At 36.3% G+C, this 24,291-nt stretch overlaps 1 protein-coding gene across 2 annotated transcripts; it reads left to right on the forward strand.

Moving 5' to 3' along the window:
• Positions 1–5,873: 5,873 nt before the first annotated feature.
• Positions 5,874–24,291, forward strand: LOC115769738 (solute carrier family 26 member 10). 2 transcript variants are annotated; one of them, XM_030714677.1, is made up of 6 exons: positions 5,874–6,250; positions 16,250–16,441; positions 16,509–17,133; positions 22,356–23,099; positions 23,161–23,309; positions 23,379–24,291. In XM_030714677.1, exons 2-6 carry the CDS (start codon positions 16,416–16,418, stop codon positions 23,953–23,955), a joined length of 2,121 nt encoding a protein of 706 aa, XP_030570537.1. In that variant the 5' UTR covers positions 5,874–6,250; positions 16,250–16,415; the 3' UTR covers positions 23,956–24,291. The 2 variants fall into 2 exon arrangements, with proteins under 2 accessions (XP_030570537.1, XP_030570538.1); XM_030714678.1 differs by having other exon boundaries at positions 5,874–6,228.

The raw sequence follows: 24,291 nt of genomic DNA on the forward strand, positions 1-24,291 counted from the left end.
GGCAGAGGTCAACATTTTTATGAAATTCATCAAAAAGACATTGTAATTTTTCACAAATAAAAAGAGCATAATAAACAAAAAAATCACAATTAAAATTAATGAAAATTAATGAGGTTACAATAATTTAAATATTCTCTTGCATTAGTTCTTACATCAACTACAAGGCTGCCATTTGTATATTTTGACAGGCCTAACTAATTAGTTAAGCAGCATTTGGTTAAGGTTTCAAGATCCAAAAACGACATAGAATTTTAATTAATTAATACATATAAAATTAATTTAAATTCTATGTGTCTTTTAAATAATTAAAAGAAAAGGGTTTCTTTCAAATGAGGCTAGGAAATTTATATTAATATATGCACGAGAGCATTAACAATTTGTAGATTGTTCCGCAACAAGGACAACGGGGTCTTGAAAATGTTAGGGATAGTCATGTCAGTTTTGATGTTCACAATAATAATACATAATGTAATTGTAACACAAAAATGAATGAAAATGGGGCCGCTTTCTGAGTTTCATTACTTTGTTCAATAAAGTATTAATTGCACAAGAGACGGGGCGTGGAAGCGATTGATTGTTGGGTCGTGATGCATACATACATACATATACATAAGGCTGTCAAGGAAAAGGACACGTACGCATATGCGGACCGGAGCAGTCACCTTTCAAAGTTAAACATGGATATATATGTATATATGTACATACATATTGTATACATATAACCACTAGTTAGTGATATAACCGAATCTCCATACTTTTGATTCACATATACATATGTATGTATATAAGTTGGTCACATAAATCCCTTATTTCTCACTTGTCATCTGTCGGAGACGCGGAAAAAGACACCATACTGTCATAGTAAAACTGTTTCTTTAAAAATGGTGATCTGGTGGACATCTTGAAACTCGGTGGCGCCAGGAAAAAGCACTAACCATACAATGTATAGACATACCAAATGGCACTTTTTATCGAAACATGAAAAATCGAAACGAGGCAAACTACAAACTACAAACTACAAACAACAAACAACAAACAACAAACTACAAACAACAAACTACAAACTACAAACTATAAACTACAAACTACAAACTACAAACTACAAACTACAAACTACAAACTACAAACTACAAACTACAAACTACAAACTACAAACTACAAACTACAAACTACAAACTACAAACTACAAACTACAAACTACAAACTACAAACTACAAACTACAAACTACAAACTACAAACTACAAACTACAAACTACAAACTACAAACTACAAACTACAAACTACAAACTACAAACTACAAACTACAAACTACAAACTACAAACTACAAACTACAAACTACAAACTACAAACTACAAACTACAAACTACAAACTACAAACTACAAACTACAAACTACAAACTACAAACTACAAACTACAAACTACAAACTACAAACTACAAACTACAAACTACAAACTACAAACTACAAACTACAAACTACAAACTACAAACTACAAACTACAAACTACAAACTACAAACTACAAACTACAATACAAACTACAAACTACAAACTACAAACTACAAACTACAAACTACAAACTACAAACTACAAACTACAAACTACAAACTACAAACTACAAACTACAAACTACAAACTACAAACTACAAACTACAAACTACAAACTACAAACTACAAACTACAAACTACAAACTACAAACTACAAACTACAAACTACAAACTAAAAACTAAAAACTAAAACTACAAACGACGACGATGAATTACCCTTGCAGAAATACGACTTAGATATTATTGTATTTTAAGCAAAATAGGTTCCTACAGTAAATAGAAAATAAATTTAAATATTTCATTTAGGTCAATTAATTGTGTATTAAATAAAGTTTGAATTTGATATTCTTCTCATCATGCCTGACTGGACGAAGAAATACATGATAGAGCATTTAAATGTGAGTGCCTATTGCTACCACAGGCACAAAAGGCACACAATTGAAGAAATAACCTCTGGCTCGCGACAAACGCCGCGATCTACTTGTGCGCACATCCACACAACACAAACATAGGAATGCTTGTAGATCTCGGGGAGGGAGAAAGAGATGGACGCAAGTGCGCAAAGAAATGAGCGAGGCACATGCATACACACATATGTTTTTGGGCTGTTATGATATAAAAATGGCATACATACATATATTAAGAAAACGCATCATCAGCCGCGACGTTGTGCGCTGAGCGAGATGCGGCTTCATTCTGAACGTTCGGCTTTTGAGGCCGGCGTTCGGCTGCCACTCTCAGCAGTCTTACTCTGTCTGTGCACACTAAAATGGTCGCAGGCCATTGGGGTCGCCTCGTTTCGATTTTTCATGTTTCGATAAAAAGTGCCATTTGGTATGTCTATACAACGTGCGTCAGATTAGCGGCGGTGACTTAGCGTCGAATTTTGGTACTTGTTATCGGAAAACTATCGGTCAGTTTCAAATGCATTTATTTATGTTTTTAAGCACGAAACCAAATAAATTTAAATGCAGAATTGCAAAAAAATTAAATTATTTACTATCTACATTCATTTATTTTTGAATTTTAATTTATAATATGGGTAAACAAAGGGGTTGAAAAGTTAGGTTTTCGCCATTCTTTAAATATCTTAATTCAGGGATAATGGCCCCGAAAACCGCATATACACGATTGAAGTCTATAGTTTCACCTAACCAATCGTGAAAAAATTATAAAAATCGATCAGCACGTTTTTAAGATATTTGTACTACAGTGCAGCAACCTCGTTGCTAGCCCCATACAAAATGACCGTAAAAAATCACCCTTGCACTTGAACCTTAATAACTTTTCTCAGGGATAATGGCCCTCAATGCACGGTATACCAACTTGAAGATACATGTTTTAGGAAGCTTTACGCATTAATTCTAAACAAATCGATCAGCCAGTTTTTTAGAAAAATAGCAAAATGTAAACACACCTCATGTTGTTCATTCAAAAGGCCTATCGAGCTACTCCAACGGGAACCGAACCACTGCTCGGAATCAGTGTTGAACAATGTTATACAGTATTGAGCGGGAACAAATTAATTCAAAATACTTGTATATGAAAGAGAAATGCAGTAATATATAAAATAATTTTCATTTTACAATAAAACATTATCTTTGGTAAAAGAGACTGCTGCAAAAGACGACACTTATGCATTTAAGTATTTATGCACGTATAATAACGAAAAGGTGGCAATATTTCAACCTATATTATTCTATTTCTCCGATAATGGCCCCAAATGCACGGTAGTTTAACATATGGATCGCGAATTATCAATCATTTTGCTTTTTACATCAAGAAAATCGTCCAGCCAGTTTTAGAGAAATTCGCATTTTTCTATTTTTCTTATTATACCCTCTGTTATGCAAAAAAAAACTATCTGGCAACATTACATACTTGTTATATTTATGTTAGGGGCTGTCAACTTATGAAGAATGCAAACATGTATGGGGCTAGCAACGAGGTTGCTGCACTGTAGTACAAATATCTTAAAAACGTGCTGATCGATTTTTATAATTTTTTCACGATTGGTTAGGTGAAACTATAGACTTCAATCGTGTATATGCGGTTTTCGGGGCCATTATCCCTGAATTAAGATATTTAAAGAATGGCGAAAACCTAACTTTTCAACCCCTTTGTTTACCCATATTATAAATTAAAATTCAAAAATAAATGAATGTAGATAGTAAATAATTTAATTTTTTTGCAATTCTGCATTTAAATTTATTTGGTTTCGTGCTTAAAAACATAAATAAATGCATTTGAAAGTGACCGATAGTTTTCCGATAACAAGTACCAAAATTCGACGCTAAGTCACCGCCGCTAATTTGACGCACGTATATTAAGAGCTAGCAGAGCTTTAAATCAAGTTAATTACCAAACATGTATTGCCCACCAATTTAAGCCAAAATTTTAATGCAATTGACTTTTTGAGCATACCCAAATATTATATAATACAGTACAATTAGATGTACTGTAGAAAATTTAATCAAGATCGGATAAGAAACACAAACGTTATTAAAGAAAACGTGCTTTGACTTTCTTTGTATCAGCGTCAGCAAGCGCAAAATCCAAGAATTTCTGTATACATGTATACACACACATTCATGCGCGTCTGCTTCGAATTCTATCAACAGCATAGCAATTGCGATTGTTTTCTGTGATACTACTTTAATTCGTTTTTTTTCCAATGTTACTCAATTATTGGTGTGGCTGTTGAGTAGAGATATAGCAAGCGGTGCGGTCTGTCACGACTTCGAGCCCTGCCGGTTGAACAGATTTTTTTTTTTATTGGCTAGTGTGGTTGTTGAGTAGAGTCGTTAGCAAGTAATGCGGTTAGTTACGAGTTGCCAAGGGAACTTTTTTTATTTAAATTTATCTTTATTACTACAAACGAGCGTGTTGCGCGAACTGAATTTGGTATTGAAATAAGAGGGTTCAGGAAATTCCCTAGTCGGGAGCTCCCGACTAGAACCTCTTACTCGTTACAATTATTTTGTAAGCAAAGGTATGAAATGTGCATCAAATTCTTGAAAATTTTTAATTGAAGTACATTTAATTGATTTAATTCTTAGATTTGGAACATATAATATTTGACAAACTTTTTAATTGTTTTTCAATCTTTTTATCTAAATTTGGCCAAAAAAAAAAACAAATTTGTTGCAATAAAGAAACAATATTCAACTTCTGCAAAGCACTTAAATTTTTTTAAAATTTATATACAAATGCTTGTGTATGGGTATTTCTGTATGGATACTGTAAATATAATTGTTTGGCGACAGTTGGCGTTTGTGTTAGTAATTAGAGCAATAAGACAAAAATACGAAAAGTCACTATCAGCAGATGAAAACTATGATCTTCGGTACTACACTCTTCCCACACATTGTTGTTACTGCTAGGCACTGATGTGCCTGCGATTCGTAGTCACGTCTTTTGTGCTCGCTTTCAATTGGAAAGCGGGTGGGTCCACTTTTATTTACAATTTTATTATTATTAACAAATTTTATCCAATACCAGAGAAAAATGTCGTATTTAAACCATTATAAATAATTGTTCTCTTAAAACATGTGTGCGTGACATCTGTGCCACAACAAACATATTTTGTCTCAAATGTGCATGCATACGTCTGTGAGGCAGAAGTTTTTGAAATTTTGAAGATTACAACCTTTTGTTCTGGGCATGACATCACGGCTAAAGGCTTTTGTGCGCGATAGATATATATATTATTATATTATATTATATATTATATATATATTATTTGGACATGACTTCTTATGCCTGCTACAACATGTACATAAAAACATTATTTCCATCTAATATATATATATATATATATATATATATGTATATATATATATATATATATATATATATATATATATATATATGTATATATATATATATAATAATTGGGCTAAAATCATTGAGTGTTTCTTAATGGGTTAAGAGTAAGGCCATTGTCAGCTGATTGGCATTCAAAAGTTATCAAAGGTGGCAACGCTGGAGGGTCTGACAGCTGCACATAATCTGTCTTATTGGCCAAACATTAAATTAAAGTTGGAATGCAACATGTGATACCAAAGTTAGCAAGTTGCAATAGTATTAAAATGGTTAATAAACAAGTTATAATAAACATTCTGTGAAATGTAATTGATTTTCAACGATAACACATAACAGGGAGTAGCAACAGCCACAAAAGCTTTTGAAGCTTACTCCCACTTTCGTTCCGTGCTTTTAGTTTCATTGGGTCACTCGAGTGTGGTCGATGTCTCTATTGCTCTTTGCTCCGTTCTGTGCGTGTACATATGTATGTATGTATGTTTTTGGCGCGAGCGGGTTTCGCAGCAACAACAAATAGTTTACGTATAAATCATATACGTACATATGTGGTGCATAAAACAATAAACGATAAGTTAAATAACATAATAAACTATTGTGCATAGTTTTTTGTTATTGATTGCATTCATATAATAAAATACCCACTTCGCAAAGTTTTAAATCCAATCCGATACCAAACCATAAACTTAATAAGTTATATGTACATTTAAACTCAATTGGTTCACTGCACGCGCACAATACGTGCTAATCACAATTGATTCGGCTACAAGTGTGACAACAACAATAACTACAAAGAGCGTTATCAAAAACGGAAGGTGACAACATCGGGGGACAATAAGCTCAACAATAATTGTTTAAGTGAGCAACGAACTGTAGTGTAGTATGTATTACATTCGATTTCAAGTCTATATATAGATAAAGAGAATTGTACTTTAAACAGCATACATAACAAAAACTTTTTTTCCGAAATCAATATATTTTATTCTCATTGTAACAAAATATCTGCAGGTATAGCTATGTTCCCTTACACATGTCAAATAGCTGCCATATGAACGATCTGTCAAGAATCGAACGTTACTAATAGACATTATATTTTTTATGGAAATATTAATTCAACTTGACATTTACGAATTTTGCCATGTTTCTGACGTGTGCACAGACTCTTCAACATCGGGTCCCATATCATATAACTTTATATCTTTATGCATAGGTCGACAAATTTGTTTATGTATGAAAAACCCACTCTGTTTATTAAGATGCATTTGGCAAACTCAGAAATTGCGAATTTCATTTTTCTTGCAAAACCGAAAGCTAAGGGTATTTAATATTTAGCGGGACCAAGATAACCGTTTTTTCTTTTTATACCTTTTTATAAGGTATTTAAAATTTGTCATAAAATGTATAACGCGTAGAAGTAGAATATTCTGACATATGTATATAATATTGATCGAAAAGAAATGGTCGTATAAAATTAATGATTTATCTACTATGCTCCTCACATTTGTATGTATATGCAAAATCTTATCAACATTGGACCGACCGCTAAGTCATATTGCTGCCTTCTTTCTTTGTTTACTAGTTGCACTATGGTGCTTATATATGAGGCGGAGATCAAGATCGCACATCTATATTATGCAGCTCTATAATGAGATTCGGTTTATCATTCATTTTTGTATTGCAAAATATTGTTTCCAAGACTACGAGCTTTACGTTACTCACATATTTGTTAAACTGTAAATCAAAAATATACAAGTATACAACTACTTCGTTTTTTTATTAGCTCGGCAAAAAAAAAAAAACGGGCTTTTCATCGACTCCAAGAAATCGCACTGTAATAATAGGGGTAGCAATGGGTTTGTCCTAATTCATAATGGTTTGGCAGATATAATAATAGGAGTGACCTTAAGCCGAGTTTTTGCTGTACTTATAGAATAACATTTCTTCATTTTTATTTTATTAATACTAAGACATACTACGATAAATACCACAATATTTTGGCAAGTTTTGTACCATAAATTTGAAATATTACATTCTCATCCAGCTCACGACAGTGGAAAATTAACATCTGCCCGTACTATCTTATATATTTGAAAACATAAAATAAAGATATAAAAGGTAGAATAAACGATAGGTGAATTTTCGGTTATTAAGCATTTGACCCAAATTTTTCATCAAAGAGCGGTGCATTGCGAATAAATGTTTACGAAGATCTTTGAAAATGAGTTTGAAACTGATTCGAGAGTAAACAAAAAGTTGAAATTACTCTCTTGGAACCTTCAACCTGCATTTATTATCTAAGAGAGAGGATTTTACAAAAAGAGTGAAACAAGTCTTAAATAAATGTTCATAAAAACCTCTGCAAATAATCTGAAGGCTATTGGATAGTAAACAAAAAAGTTTCATACAACCGTTTATCACTATGTTGCGAGTAGAGAGCGTTTTTCACAATTTTTGCACACCTGCGGGTGGAATTTCTCAAAACCCGTCTAAGCGCAGATCTTCATCACATAACAACAGTAAAAGTATCTGTTTCCTAGGTTACGGCTGTGAGTTGATCACCGATCAGTCAATCAGTCAAGGCAAAGAGATTTTATATAAAGATTAATTGTGGACGCAAACGCCAAACGCAGCACAGTGGAAACGTTCTCCTAAATATCGATTAAACGAATATCGAATGTTTTGAAGATAATTGATTATTGAATGTGCAGTCCAGGTTTTTGTTTGCGTTTTGTAAATTTGTTTTGAGCTGATTTATTTTCACAAATAATTGATATCCCATTAATGCGGGATAGTAAAATATATATTGTGTGCAAATGAGTGTGGCCATATACGCAGGCAAATAAGTTATAAATTGCTGAACACTGTGCATTATATTGCGGAAATCGTAGTTGGTTAGTTTTTATATAGATACACATGAATGTGTATTTATTTTATTTATATACTACGAATAAATGCGTGAATGATGTACATGCAATATGCAATATGTATCTGACAAACATTGCTTCACGTGTATGTACATACATATATTCATATATGTATCCCGATATATGTAATGGTCTAAGTTGCCGATTTCACTTGGCTATGGAGTTAATAATTTCACAATATAAGAATGCGAGCATACACATACGGGATGTACTTGCCAACGGAGTGGCGATATTGGCCATAAAATTTGGCAGACGGAGAGCCAGAATTTCGTAATGGACGGAGCTAGTAAGTTTGAAGTTACTTATTTTGACTGATTTTAAATTTTCGTGGCTATTTTCTGCTTTTGTAGATCCACCGTTGATTGTTGCGAAAACTGCATTTGATTCCTATTTTCGGTAAATTTATCAGGTCCGAAGGACCAAATAATTGTGGTAGGTTTCTTTTTTTTTCATAAAAAAAGAAGTTCCAGAATGTGTGCCGAAAATCTCGGGCGATCTTTGCCTCTAATTAGGTTCTATGATATTGATTTTTGAATTGTACATTTTGAGCATATTTTATAGCTGAAAAGAGCTAATTACAGAAAATGTAGTAGGAAACTTTCATGTAGCATGCACAAATCATTCCTTACAAATTTGCATAAGCGGATTTTTCTTCTTTTTCGTGGTATTTATTCACATTTAACTGGCACCTTAAAAATTAAATAAAAATTGGACAAAAACCACCGATATCTCCTAGAGCACTATTTTTTTTTAAAGCTTTTCATCAAAGCACTTTGCTATCAGTTGCTTCTCAAAGTCCAAGTCAAAGGATATCCTTTATATATAAAAGCCCGTCCCAATCTTGAGTACTACCTATGTATATAGTCCCCCTAATGTGCAATACATAAAGACAGAGTTGAATCCACATGAAATCGATTATGGTTATGTGTTCTCCGTAGATTTTATTAAGGTTCTGGTCCACTGTTACCGTTATGCTTTAGTAGACTCCGGAGTTGTCAAGTAGCAATGAAATGGTTTGGGTAATTCGGCAAAATTCAGACAGATACATATTGCCGTGCGCCTGCAGTGACTTGCAGTGCATTCTATTTTTTATATTCGCTGTTTTTATACCCTTGCAGAGGGTATTATAATTTTGTCGTGCAATGTGTAACGCATAGGAGACATCTCCGACCCCATAAAGTATATGTATTCTTGATCAGCATCAACAGCCGAGTCGATAGAGCCATGTCCGTCTGCCCGTCTGTCTGTTTCTATGCGAATTAGTCTCTCAGTTTTAAAGCTATCTTAATGAAATTTTGCAGAAGTCCGTCTTTCTGTTGCACGGAGCACATATGTGAAAACCAACTGGATCGGACCACTATATCATATAGCTGCCATAGGAACGATCGGTCGAAAATTAAGTTTTTGTATGAAAAAACATTTTGTTTTTCGAGATATCTTGACCAAACTCGGCATTTATAAGTTTTACTTTACTCCTCATATATATGCAAAATCCTATTAAGATCGGACCACTATATCATATAGCTGCCATAGGATCGATCGGTCGAAAATTAAGTTTTTGTATGAAAAAACATTTTGTTTTTCAAGATATCTTGACGAAACCGGCATTTATTAGTTTTACTTTACTCCTCATATAAATGCAAAACCCTATTAAGATCGGACTACTATATCATATAGCTGCCATAGGAACGATCGGTCGAAAATTAAGTTATATGAAAAAACATTTTGTTTTTCAAGATATCTTGCCAAAACTCGGCATTAACCATTTTCCCTGTGCTTTTAAGATACGGGCAAAGCACTATAAGCATTATGAAAAGGTTGGGTCTGCAAGGGTATTAGATCTTCGGCGTGCCGAAGATAGCCTTTCTTTCTCGTTTGCGTTGTTGCACGAATTGCATCCTTTATTATCCTAAGGTGTTATGGAAAATTTTGTGAAACACAGCCTTAATATTGTTTTTATATAAATGTATTAAAGAGTATTTGGCAAATTTATACAGCGATTATGTGTGATATTTTCCAATACCTTGCCTAAGCGTACACTTTCGTTGCGTAAGATCATTACTGTAAAAATTGGGCTTCTGAGCTCTTATGCTTTAAGCTTTGCAATTGGACAGTTAGTCAGTAAATACAAACAGCTTTCTGTATAAAGGTATATAAGCAGAATGTAAACTTGTTGTTGATTTTATTCATTTTGTAAACTCTAAGCTCATTAAAAATGGGTACGCTAGGGTATTTTTGAAAGGGCAATTCTATGGAACTTGATCAACTGGCAACCGTTCCAGAGACAAACTTGGCTTATATTGCTCTACAGCATTTCCTATTAAACGATAAATATTACTATTCAGCTGCAATTTGTTAACCAAAGTCAGATCACAAAGTTGTTTGTGCTTATTTGTCCGCACATAAAAAGTGATAACCATTAAATTATACAAAATAAACATCATCTGTGATGCCGATTCTAGATTCAACATTAACATATATGTCATAATTGAATTTAAATGTGTTTTACATTTAATTTGACAGTTCATAAGAGTGCTCTAGTTGGGACTACCCGACAGGGCATACCCTGCAGCATCTTCTTTCCCAGGATATATACTAGCATTAATGAAAGTAAATTAAAAGAAAACGATAAAGTTCGGTACGCCAAAAATTTAATAACCTTTTAGACCTTTCCTTTTGCAAATATGTCAGAATCGTGAAGCTCGAAAAGGCTGAGTGTGATGAAAATATATTGATAAACAGAATATTTTGCAGCTGTAATGTGATCCGAGGTAGATAGGGTTTTACACATAACGAGGATCAAAATGGAACTAATAAATCCCGAGTTTGGTCAAGTTATTTTAATAAAGTAAGGTATCCATACTAGAACCTATTAGCCGACCGATAGTTCCTAGGGAAGCTATAATACATAGTGGTCCAATGTTGATAAGGTTTTGCATATATGTCGGAAGCAAAAAAAGCAACATATAAACATATTCATATAAACATATACATATATACATGTAAACAAAAAAAAAACCGTCCATTCGTTCCTATTGTACATTGGTCGGATCCGGACGGTTCCGACAAGTGTAATGCCTGCAACAGAAAGACATGAACATTTTCATGACCACAGTTTTAAAACTGAGAAACCATAGACACAGACAAACGGCCGGACGGACAGACCGACATAACTATATCAAAATATATATTCTTTATGGGGCGAAGATTATTCCTTTGAGCACTACACATTTCTTTAAAAAATTATAATACCCTCAACATATGTAATACCTTATACTTATATATAAAAAAGACGCGCATATAAGAGTGTTTATAAAAGTATTTATATGCGCGCCTTTTTTTATATACATAAGTATATAGGGTATTATAATTTTTTTAAGAAATGTGTAATGCTCAATGGAAAAATCTTGCGCTTTAATAACTTGTGTTTCTTAACTAATATTGATGAAATTTTCTGGTGTAGTGTAGAATATTCGTTAAATATCATTAAAATGGTGGGTTGTTCTAATTGATTTATTCAATCGATTAATGTCGAAGGAGGAGGGGTTGGGCTAGCCATAAAATAAAAGATCGTTGATCTGTATATACTATTCTAGAAGATCCATGTCGAATTTGGTAACTAGCTCTTAACAAGAATATATATACTTTATGGAGTCGTTAATGCTTTCTTCTGTTACATGTATTTGCACAAAAGCATTACATTCTTTTTACCCATTATTGATGTTTAAGGTATGAAAATGTATTTTAAAGCAGCATGACGATGACTAGATAACAACATATTTTTGATCGGAATGAACTTGGTGCAGTGTTTTTCATTTAAAAAAGAATGAAGAATTGACCAAGAAGAAGTTTAGTGAACGCAGGCTGGAATACCCAAATTTTTAATTTGCCGAAAAATACCTTGCTTTCGCTGATGAGGTGTGATATTACGGTAACGTAGCTGCTACTCACGCCTACTGAGTAATACATTCTAAAAATAACCTGTTAATTAGGAGCTTAGCCAACTGATAATTAACGCCAAAAACCTTATACACATCGTTTTTATTTCGTGAAATATTGACACTTTCATAATAAATTCCACGGTGGTCTATAAATTACTGTACATTTTCCGTGCGACCGCTTTGCTAGTAAAATGGAGAAATTTTTTTGGACTCGGCATAAATTTTAGGCTATTTTTTCAAATTATTTCGATTATTAGTCTTCGATTGAATAGTTGTCTAAATGACCCAGTCATTTGCACAACAAAGATTTTTTCAAAACATAGATTTGGGCTTAAAACCTAGGCAAGTATTTACTTGGTATTATCATAGCCGAAGGACAGCTCATAGTTTTTATACCCTTGCTGAGGGTATTATAATTTTGTCGTGAAATGTGTAACTCATAGAAGGAGACATCTCTGACCCCATAAAGTATATATATTCTTGATCAGCATCAACAGCCGAGTCGATATAGCCATGTCCGTCTGTCCGTCTGACCGTCTGTCTGTTTCGATGCGATCCAGTCCCTCAGTTTTAAAGCTATCTTAATGAAAATGTGCAGAAGTCCCTTTTTCTGTTGCACGCAGCACATATGTGAAACCAGCTGGATCGGACCACTATATCATATAGCTGCCATAGGAACGATCGGTCGAAAATTAAGTTGTTGTATGAAAAACATTTTGTTTTTCAAGATATCTTGACCAAACTCGGCATTTATTAGTTTTACTATACTCCTCATATATAGGCAAAATCCTATAAGGATCGGACCACTATATCATATAGCTGCCATAGGAACGATCGGTCGAAAATTAAGTTGTTGTATGAAAAACATTTTGTTTTTCAAGATATCTTGACAAAACTCGGCATTTATTAATTTTACTGTACTCCTCATATATATGAAAATCCTATTAAGATCATTCATTAGTAGGAACTCAACAACTGACCAAAGTCAATGGTCCATGGCACAGTCGGCGGGAGGTAGAGAGAAGCAGTTGTAAAATTTCCTTTACTAGTGCTTATCTTGACTGCGGCCATCTGCAGATGTGGCTGGGATATGTGTTTTAGGCGGTAGTGGCTCAGGCTGCGGCGTATTAAAATGCTGGCACTTCCTCTATGGTAGTTGCTGGGATGTTGAGATATATATACAGTATATCCCTGGACGTATATTTTGGTGCACATGTGCATGTGTGTTTCCGTTAGGAGCATTATGTCAATGTTGTGGGTGGCGGGAAGGTCCTTAGATAATTAATTTTCCTGTTAATCCCATCCACATTCTACGATCCTTAATTGGCTCATTTTGATGGGATCAGCGACATCAGGATGTTTTGAGTTTCGGAGTTTTTATGGAGAGTATTAAGTATCTTGTCTATTCTTGAGGTAAGCCTTAACATAGCATCTTCAAAAGCCGCAATTCTGGAGTTGGTATCGTCGCTCGGACTGTTTCCGGGAGTATTGTTGGGCTGCCTTTCGTACGCCTTTTCGTCCGGTATGCGTTGGGTGGTGTCTCTTCGCTGGCCGTTTGCTGGGTTGCCCGATCTGAGCATGTCCGCAAATCACACGGATTTACCAGCTACCATGGGAGGAGGGATAAATTGCATTGTATTCCAGGCAGGCTTGCGTACCTTAATTCGGTCAATGTACCATTTGCAGATTGTTGCGTGCTCTTCCGTACATCTACCACAAACGATTTGTTTCATGCAGTAATTTTTGGAATGTCCGTAATCCTGGCACTGGTGGCATTGGACAACGTCAGCAGATCGGCGGGGGCGCTCAACTAAGACTCCTTGACGGCATGGAAGATTTATTTTGATTTATTTCCTTGTTGTTGGGGTCGGTTTGAGGTCCAGTAAATCATATGTAGCCAGATTTGCTCCGTGTCATTTGAGGTCTTGCCTTTAGGATTAAAGATATTAACTACCTTGTGTCGCGTAGCTGCTAGGTGGAATGCCTTGGCCCAAGGCAGCCTTTAATTTGTGGATATCTGTTATACCATTATTGAGCCAGGTGCAGGCAGAGGTCCTCCAGCGTGCTGGTTTCCGTCGCCATAGAGTCTATTTCCGTGTCTTCCTGACTTTCATCCGTTTCGTTGTCGGCAGTGTCTAAAGTTGCAAATCTATTACGTCTTAGACGAGCATCTTTTGACGCTGATGGAATGTCGTCGCTTGGCCGGCTGGCTTGGAGTACCCTTGATGCTTGCTGGTTAGATTGTCTCTTGGTCTTGCCCTTTTTGTTGGCTTGGTCAGGCGAAAGAGGAGCGTTGGGGCGCTTGCGTTTGGCGGTGCCGCATGTTTGCCATTCCCAAGTAGTAGGGGCAATATAAGGCACAGTACCGCCTTGTGTGTTGGTGTTAGTTACAGGGGCGACAGGAATTTTGTTGGGCGTAAAAACGGCGCATGAAGTGGAAGTAGAGTGGCGTGATAGCTTTCTGCTGCTGCCTTCAGAGTTGTTCGGCCCTACTAAGTTGGGAGCCGTCGCAGAAGTAGCGAAGGCGTTTGCTGTGGTCGTGATATAGACCGGGTGGCGGTAGCGGGAATCTGGCTCTCGCAAAGCAAAGCTTTTTACCAGTCATCTAGTCGCCATGCTTGAACAGATAATTCTGTACTGTCTATAGATCTCATTTTGGAGACAGACGATGGGGACAAGTTGTATATTTCCGAGTCATTGGAGTCGCTATGCGTGTCCATGCTCAAAAGTATTATTATTTGCATAATTTACGGCAACGGTCCCAAAAAGCCTCAAAAAATATGCTGAAAGATAACATCTGCACTGCAAAAACGTAAGCAGTGCGCGCACACGGACTGTGGAGCACGCACGCAATAGATAATAAACGTTTTGCATTCGCTTCCTTGCAGCTGCAGCCGCCTGCGCTGCGTTTTAATGCCTTTGGGCAAGTTAATTTTGGTTTGTTTACTATTATAATATTAGTTTTTGAAGATTGTTGTTGCCGGCAATGCCGTAAACGAAATTATACAAAACCTATACTGTGACGCTAAGCGTCATATATTGGAGCGTAGATGACTTTGAATTGCCTTTTTTTTATGCACTTCCGTCTCGTTCAACTGTCGGAGAGAAGTTAGTTGAAAAACTGTGGTCAGCACATGACCGCATCTTCATCCATGCTAACCGGTTTGTAAAATTAGCTCAACGCGGGGTTCGGAGTTCATCTTAGACGGGCTCTTACGACTAGAACACTCTTGTTAATTACATCCCTTGCAAAGGGGATTATAATTTTGTCGTGAAATGTGTAACGCATAGAAGGAGACAACAGCCGAGTCGATACAACCATGTCCGTCTGTTCGTCCGTCTATTTCTATGCGAACTAGTCCCTTAGTTTTAAAGCTATCTCTATGAAACTTTGCAGAAGTAGCACTTTCTGCTGCACGCAGTACATATGTCAGAACCATCTGGATCTTACAAATTGGAAAAATTAGGTTGTTGTATGAAAAACATTTTTGTTTATCAAGATATCTTGACCAAACTCGGCCTTTATTAATTTCAATTTGCTCCTCAAATCCTATTAAGATCGGACCACTATATCATATAGATGCCATAGGAACGATCGGTCAAAACTTAAGTTATTGTGTGGAAAACTTTTTTGTCATTCAATATATTTTGATTTAACACGGCACTTAAAGTTTTCACTATGCTCCCTTCATTTTTCCAAAATCGTATTTACATCGGATCACTATATCATATAGCTGCTAGGAACTATCGGTCGAAAATTATGTATTTGTATGGAAACATATTCGGTGTTCCACTACGTTTTTTATATATCAATTTTTCTAAATATCTTAACCAAACTTGGCATTTATTAGTTTCACTATGCTCTTCATATAATAATAATAATAATATAGCTCCCATAGGAACGATCGGTCAAAAATTTAGTTGTTGTATAGAACAATTTTTTGACCAAACTATTAATATTAATTCTTGAACGGATTTTATGATCAAACTTACTAAATTTTTATTTTTTTGCAGAAACCAAAGTTGTACTTGAAAACTGGAAAACTGTTTATGTACCTGTCAATATTTAAAAACCTACTAGCTAATCTGCTGTCAATTTAAGCTGTAGTAATATCGATGCGGAATGTGATACAAGACAAGAACTAAAAAAAGTAGGGACAATAATAAACCACAGAACATAATGCCCAACAATCAGGATAACCCAGAGTAAGTTTAAGTTGATACATAACCTATTTTCTGAATGCTCAAAACACTTTACTCTAAATGTTTTCAGAACTAAACCCTTAAATGGCAATGACAACAACAATGGAAATGCTAAAATTAAACCCAAGATACAACCAAAATACAGCATCCATCGAGATGTGCTTACTCACGAAGTAGTTATTAGGGAGACAGGGTATGCGGCCAGAGACAAGAGCATACCTTCATCCTTGCGCAGCTTCTGGCACGGCTGGAATTTGCTATCAATCTTTACCGGCGTCCTACCCATTCTACAGTGGCTGCCTCAGTATTCTGTCAAGAGGGACCTTATTGGTGATATTATATCTGGAGTTACAGTTGCCATTATGAATATACCTCATGGCATGGCATATGGAATATTGGCCGGTGTTTCCGCTGGAAATGGGCTCTATATGGCCGTTTTTCCCGTGGTTGTTTATATGTTTTTAGGCACTTCTAAACACATCTCGATCGGTACATTTGCAGTGGCGAGTATGATGACGCAAAAAGTTGTACTGACCTATGCAAATGTGGACTCTAACGACCTTATTGCAACGACAACAGCAGTGCCGATGTTGCGGACTGACAATACAACTACAACAATGTTGCCGCCCATAGAGAATGTTATAACACATTTGGACGTGGCTACCTCACTTGCATTAGTTGTGGGTATTGTACATGTAAGTAAAAAACAAACAAAACAAACAACCTTTCTTCTAATCAATTTAATGTCCTTGTCATTACATTTTATAAAGTAAATAAACAGACTTTTCTTGTCTGTAATACCTGTTCTAATAATCACAGAGGACCCGGAACGGTTCATGCTAGGCATAGTTAGTTGAATAAAAATAAAGAGATAAAGGAGTATAATTACGTAATTATAGAGAACTTTAGTTGGCTAATCAATCCAGAAGGGTAGATTTTATTAACCTATGTTAAATATTACACGAAGCATAGTTTTACGATTAGTTAGAAAAGGAAAACTAGTCATCTTAAGTCTATTGGAGCTCCCAGTTTAAGCCACAAAGAGAAAACAATAATTGTTTCTGTATAGATTCAATTCTGTCAGAGATATAAAACAAGGCTTTGTCGTGTACGGATCGCCAAAAGTCCAAAAATGCATTTAGAAAACGAATTTATCCAGTTTCAGATCCATAATTCAGTAAGCTATGGTTATCAGAGTCAAAAGCCTTTCTTTAATAAGTTGAGAAGAAGAAGTTTTACGTTTAGAGTTAAAAATTGCTGAAGGCGTCAATTGCGATGGTAAGCACTACATAGCGGGATAAATTAGAGTGATTTCCCCGACATCTTAAATTTGCTATAGCGACCGACATTTCTTAATTTCATTAGTTCTCTTGAGAACTAAGGAGGCCTATCAGACAATCAAATCAAAAAGGGACACAGATATGAAAGAGCAAGTACAGAGAATCACAAAATAGTTTAGTGGCAACATGAATATCGGTTCTGTTGGAAACAAACTACTTGCAAAATACGATCATTTAGCTTATGTAAATAAGCCTTACAAAAACATGAACAAGATCAGTTAATATCGATTGATTGAGGGGCACACGGGCTGAAGGTGAATGACCAAATTCAAGGTTGGATGAGAGGGGTCTTCAAGGAAATAAAAACAGATTAATCCTGTATACAACAATTAAGAGATCTGTCTCTTCAGCTCTGCACCCAATTAACCTGCATCTTATGTAGACTATCAATAAACTCATGAGACATAGGTTGCAACAGAAAGGTTGAATCCAGTGGCAATGACCAAGCAACTTTTGGGACATTAACATCGACAAGAAGGACCAAGAGGTCCTTATCAGAGTGGATAAAAGCTTAAAGATGATCAAGGTAAATAGACATGTTTGATATTGAGGAAATATGGGAAAATGCTACAAATGCAGAGAAACTTGGAAGCTCAATGAGTTTCGATGAAAGAGTAGACTTAACAGCTATGAATACTCTTCCTCCGATATGTGAAGCTCGATCACATCTGTAAGTGGTCTATTTGGTAGGAAATAATAAAGAGAGAGATGAGCTGCTATGTGTTCGGATTAGTAGGCTTATGATCCGCATTCGAAAGCTTGGCAACGGCAGATCACGACTAGTCGACTTTTTAGGCTCTGAAGACTCATCCAACAGTTTTTTTTTTATTATTAATCTGCTTTTGGCAAGCCTTTTTAAAGTAAACAATTTTAGTTTATGAGAGCCCGTCAACAAAAAGAAAACAGTATAGATAAGAATTCGAAATTATTAAGAGCAAAAAAAACTTCAACATGCGGCTAATTATAGAAATATAACAAAGCGAGTGCTTGAGATTGTAATATATTTAAAAAAAAATCGATTGCGCATGAGAGCTTGCTTAAAATGAGAGGTGATGTGCAGTAAAACAAAAACTGCACCAAGCGGATTACCCGCAGAGCCAATAGAGCAAGCGAAGAAAAAAAAATACACAAAAACACAAATTCACAACAAATTTGACAAATGAACGTGTTAAAATACCCGGGAAGGAAAAATGCTTTAGAACATATATATTTTGCATTAAATATTTTAATCCCCGGTATTTTCAAATAATCTTCGACGCGCTCCTATGCTGTAAGTCTCCCCGCATCCACCAGCTATCCAAGCTAGTGCGCGGTCTGACCCGCGTCCGCCTCCTATGCTACGTTGCCCTGATCCAGACAGTAGTAAATCGCTTCCAATGCAAGTGTCTATACGGTAAACAAAATCGCAACACTTTTTTCATTGAGCCTGCTGCAAATAATGGGAAAATGTGTCAAATCAGAGCGTTGGCCTATTTGGTCCTAGAAAGTGTGCCCACCCTTGTACGGTGTGGTGCCTTGAGATTATTCCGCTGGCAAGAGTTTGATTTCCTCCACTTTTGGCACACTTGGTGCCTGTCACACATGAGCCAAATATACAGGAGATCACAAGACATACGAAAAGGATAACCCTCGTCTTCTGTTGCGCAACTAGAATATCAACTTGTGATCAGGTCCTTCGGGTTGTACAGCGACAGGCGACAGACCGAATCTGGCAGTGTGCTTGGGTTAGGATACTGTCTACGCAACGTATTATCTCATCGTAGACACCCGTGTATGTTGACAGCACAATCCGATAAAAATACTACATTTCTGGCATCAAGTGCTACCGCCTGGTCACTCGAGCCACTTGCAGCTGGATAGCGAAATGTTTTTTTTTTTTTTTTTTTTTAAATTTTAATTTTGTTTATTTAGATATCTGGTATACTGTTATCTCTGTCTATATCTATCTGTTCTATATCTATCTATATCTATATCTATCTGTTACCTCTATGGTATCCTGAGAAAAGGGGAGAGTCTTCGGCTCCACGTGAATGGCTTTACCCTGTCACCCGTCTTGCACCGGTGTTCGTTATAATAAAATCCTACTTAACGCTTGCGCTTTTTGGAGTTATGTTTAACATGGTCAGCTATGTTATATGAGAATACTATGACGTCATCGACGTATGTACATGAATTCGCGACCTCTGAAAAATGCTGCCTATATTTCTTCGTCGCACTTCCAATATTTTTGAAAATAATGTCTTCCCACGTAAACGCTCCGCACACAGTGATTTAGTTTTAGCCGACCTTTGGGTGTAAAGTTGTAAAATATTTTGCTTTAGGAAGGTTTAGGATCATTGATAAGTTTGGCATAGAATACGTGTCGGTGACCATTTTTTTAATAGACATTCGAACGCAAACTACAAAACGCTTCCATCTATTGCTTGCTTCATTGGTGCTCTTTTTATCCACATCCACATGGATTATTATATGGTGACCAAAACTTTTTGATAATGCTGTCCTTAAGAAGGCTATTTACATAAAAGGCGACGATATCGAATTCTCCCACCGGATATGTATATAGCTTTAAGTAAGCGTTTCATTGTCTGTTGTTAGGGTCCGCAAATTCCTTCTTGTTGCAGATCAGCATTTTTAAAATTTCAATTTCTGCCGACACCTTACCAAGTTTTATTTTGCCGTCTTTTGTGCTCAGAAACGCTCATATAAGACCAATGATTCATCAGTGGCAGCATGCATTTTTTACCCTGAACATTTGATAATGGTTAAAAGGCGTATTGGGTATTTGTGCAAAATGGCAGAACTAAGCATATCCGACCCCATAAAGTGTATATATTCCTGATCAGCATTAACAGACCAGCTGATCTAGCCATGCCCGTCTGCCTGTCCGTCTTTCCATCCGTCCGTATGTATGAACGCAAGGATCTCAGAATCTATAAGAGCTACAGATTTGAAATGAGCTGTTGGTCCGCCTAGTCTATGCGCAGCGTGAGTTTGCTTGCGATAATCGATAACTTACTCCGTTTCCAAGCAATCGTTTTGAAATTTTAGATGTAGATGCTTCTAGTTCCCGCGCAGATCGAGTTTGTTTCCGATAATCGATAACTTACTCCGTTTCCAAGCAATCGATAAAAATCTATATCGACATCCTGTTTTTTGAGCAAATTGAGTAAGTATTAAGAGCTAGAGTCACCATACTTGATATGTTTATTCTAGAATATTTTATATATATCAAGTATCTTTCATTTTATACCTATCGTTAAATTCATGCTACCACCGCAGAGCTATAAATCAAGTACAGAAAGTTGCGCACTACGCAATTCTGCTCCACACATGTTCAATTTTACTTTCTTTTAAAAACTGCACAAAATTTGCCAATGTAAATATTGATATGCCATGATGATGCAAACAGAATTGCCCAAAACATCGAGCTAACATTGCAGTTTCTTAAGCCCCTCGTCACAAATAGTAGTTTTGCTTGAGTACATGCAACAAAACCGTAAAGCCATCCACCATAGCAAAAATTTATGCATGCAATGGTGGATATCCATGTAGCGTATTGGGTGCGTTTGGCCTCTTTTGAATTTAAAATTATTATACGGACCGCGACGATTTCCATAATTGCTTTTGTCATTTCATGTGAAGACTTTTGAAGCAAGCAACATTAACTGTTGTGGATATCGGCCATTACAGTCAATAAAATGTTTTCGGCAATTTTCCGTCACAGAATCCACTGCTATATTTTCTTGGCACATCTTTCATTCTCAATACTACTATAAAGATGCACAGTCCGTGGTAAGCTTTTCATATCGAGTATCGATCAGGATAGACTACCATCAGGCAATTGTAAGAGAGAAGATGGAAATCTATCTTTTGAGGCATCCGCATGTATTTCCATTCTACCATCTTTCTGGTATATTGGTATATGTGGGTATCACCAAATGGCTAATGCTGCTTAACAGCTTCGGCATCGATGAAATCGATTTGTCTTAACGGTTGTCAATATAATGGTATTATGTTTTTGGCAGCTGTTTTTGGCATTGAACTGTAATCCCGATCGAACTGGCAACGAATATTAGCATGAATATATGTTTTTACAACCTTACAAATATATCAATTATTTTCTTAGGGGGCGAAAACCGGCTGCTTTCATCGTGAAGGTGATTTAAATACAAAATCAAACCCCAGCAGAAGATCGCATCTAATGGCATTTTAGCCCACAATACTTCAGCTTAGAATGCGCTCGGCTACCTTGTTTAAACACGCTTAAACAGTATATATTTTGAGATTTTTCTTTTTTACGAACATAGAATCACTGAACGCATATTATTTACCATCATCATTATTTCTCTTGTAAAACTTCGAACGTAGTTTTTATGCTTGTAATAATTTTGACGGTGGGTTCTCTGTAGCTTTTATATTTGCAAGACTTGAAACTTCTGCTGCGGGCGAGAGCTGCTAGATTTGATAAATACCCTCAATACTTAAAATTAATTAAAGATCTTGACTATTTTGTTAACAATACGTTTAAGCACCTGCTGCTGCTTTGCTGATATTATCATTTTAATCTTTCATTTCAGTTGCTCATGTCCTTTTTTAGGCTAGGCACGCTTGCCTCACTGCTAAGTGAACCACTGGTAAATGGATTTACCACAGCCGCGGCGTTTCATGTCGTCACTGCACAGCTGAAGGACGTAGTGGGCATTAAGGTGGATCGCCATAAGGGCGCCTTCAAAATTATCTACACTGTGATAGATGTGGTGAAAGGTGTACCAGATACAAACCTCGTTAGCTTCGGCTTCTGTGTGGGCGTCATCATTTTTATGACTATTTGCAATGAGTGCATAAAGCCGTGTTTAAGTAAACGATGTCGTTTCCCTCTTCCCGGAGAGTTGATCGTTGTTATTGGGGGAACATTGATCTCAAAATTCTGTCAGTTACACGAAGAGTTTAATGTGCAGTTAGTAGGCACAATACCAAGAGGATTGCCAAATCCAACATTACCACGCCTGGATTTGGTCCCATTGGTAGCAGTTGATTCAATTGCCATAGCAATAGTTACCTATTCTATAGTAATGTCAATGGGATTGACATTTGCCAAGAAACATGGCTATGAGGTGCGTGCTAATCAGGAGCTCATTGCCATGGGTGTGGGTAACGTTGTCGGTGGCTGCTTTTCTTGCCTACCATTGGCCTGTTCTTTGTCCCGTTCAGTTATACAGGATCAAACGGGTGGAGTTTCTCAAATAGCTTCGTTGGTTTCTGCCTCCCTAGTGGTCATAACATTGATGTGGATAGGACCTTTTTTTAGTGCTTTGCCCAGGGTAAGTTCAATTAAATATCAAATCGCGCTTACATTAACATTAGCACATTAACCATTTTTAGTGCGTTTTGGCTGGCGTCATAATTGTTGCATTAAAGCCAATGTTTATGCAGATCAAAGAATTGAAGAAGTTCTCCAAGCAAGGCAAACTCGAAATGTTTACCTGGATATCTACATTCTTGTGTGTGGTGCTCATTGACATTGATATTGGGTATTTAATATAATATATATATGTTTTATTTATCATATTATAAATATCATGACTCATTATTTCTTTCAGTCTGCTTATTGGCGTTTGCGTATCTTTACTGGCATTGTATATAAAGGGCCTTAAGCCTTATTCATGCCTCCTTGGGTACATGCCCGAAGCGCCTGGCATCTATATGGACATTAATCAACATCGTAATGTAATGCAAGTGCCAGAAACTCGCATCTTTCGCTATTGTGGCTCCCTCAACTTTGCCACAAGCCTGTTCTTTCGTCGTGCTCTCTATGAGTCTTTGGGTCTTGAAAAGAGCAGTAACAGTAGCTGCCAAACTGACAAGGCAAAAACAAGCTATGTGCTAGTCGCTCAGAGCGGTGCCAACGAAACCAATGGCCCAATTGTTGACTATTCGTTTAAATTTCTAATACTGGACTTTTCCATGCTGGGGCACATCGATGTCGCCGGATGCAGCACATTAAGTGATATCCATAAGGAGCTAAAGGCGCGTGGTGCTCGGCTGCTGCTTGCTAGTCCCATGGACCGCGTGTACGACACACTAGTACATAGCATGGCCCTTCGCGAAGGTCCATTTGAAATCTTCCCTACGTTGCACGACGCCGTAGAGTATGCGATTGCCTGTCGAAGTTCGTGAAAATGAACAAGTCCGTTGCAGCACGGGAAAATAACTTAACAGCCGTAACACAAGCTTGCGGCTATCCACTAAGTTCTTAAGATTGTTGCTGTCGTTAAAATTTGGCAACATTTTCTTAAGGGGTCTGACCTTACTGTTAATGTTACCTACTATATTAATGCCAGATACAAACATTTTTTGTACTTAATGCCTTAGAGGTATGGGCAGAACGTTCAGTAACTTAAAATAAACACCTCCGAGCAACAGAAACTGTAATAAAATGTGTCTTATGAAATTTATACAAAATTTATTATTTAAACTAGATCCTAAGCTTGTACAAAGCAATATGTGAACTTA

Source organism: Drosophila novamexicana, unplaced genomic scaffold (genome assembly GCF_003285875.2).
Source record: "Drosophila novamexicana strain 15010-1031.04,08,12 unplaced genomic scaffold, DnovRS2.1 tig00004554-arrow-pilon, whole genome shotgun sequence".
Classification (NCBI taxonomy): Eukaryota; Metazoa; Arthropoda; class Insecta; order Diptera; family Drosophilidae; genus Drosophila; species Drosophila novamexicana.

Excerpts from the sequence above, each read along its gene's own strand:
- LOC115769738 (XM_030714677.1), top strand. The coding sequence starts at position 16,416 with ATGCCCAACAATCAGGATAACCCAGA. Across the intron at positions 17,134-22,355 it reads TAGTTGTGGGTATTGTACAT|TTGCTCATGTCCTTTTTTAG; the intron begins GTAAGTAAAAAA and ends CTTTCATTTCAG. Across the intron at positions 23,100-23,160 it reads TTTTTAGTGCTTTGCCCAGG|TGCGTTTTGGCTGGCGTCAT; the intron begins GTAAGTTCAATT and ends AACCATTTTTAG.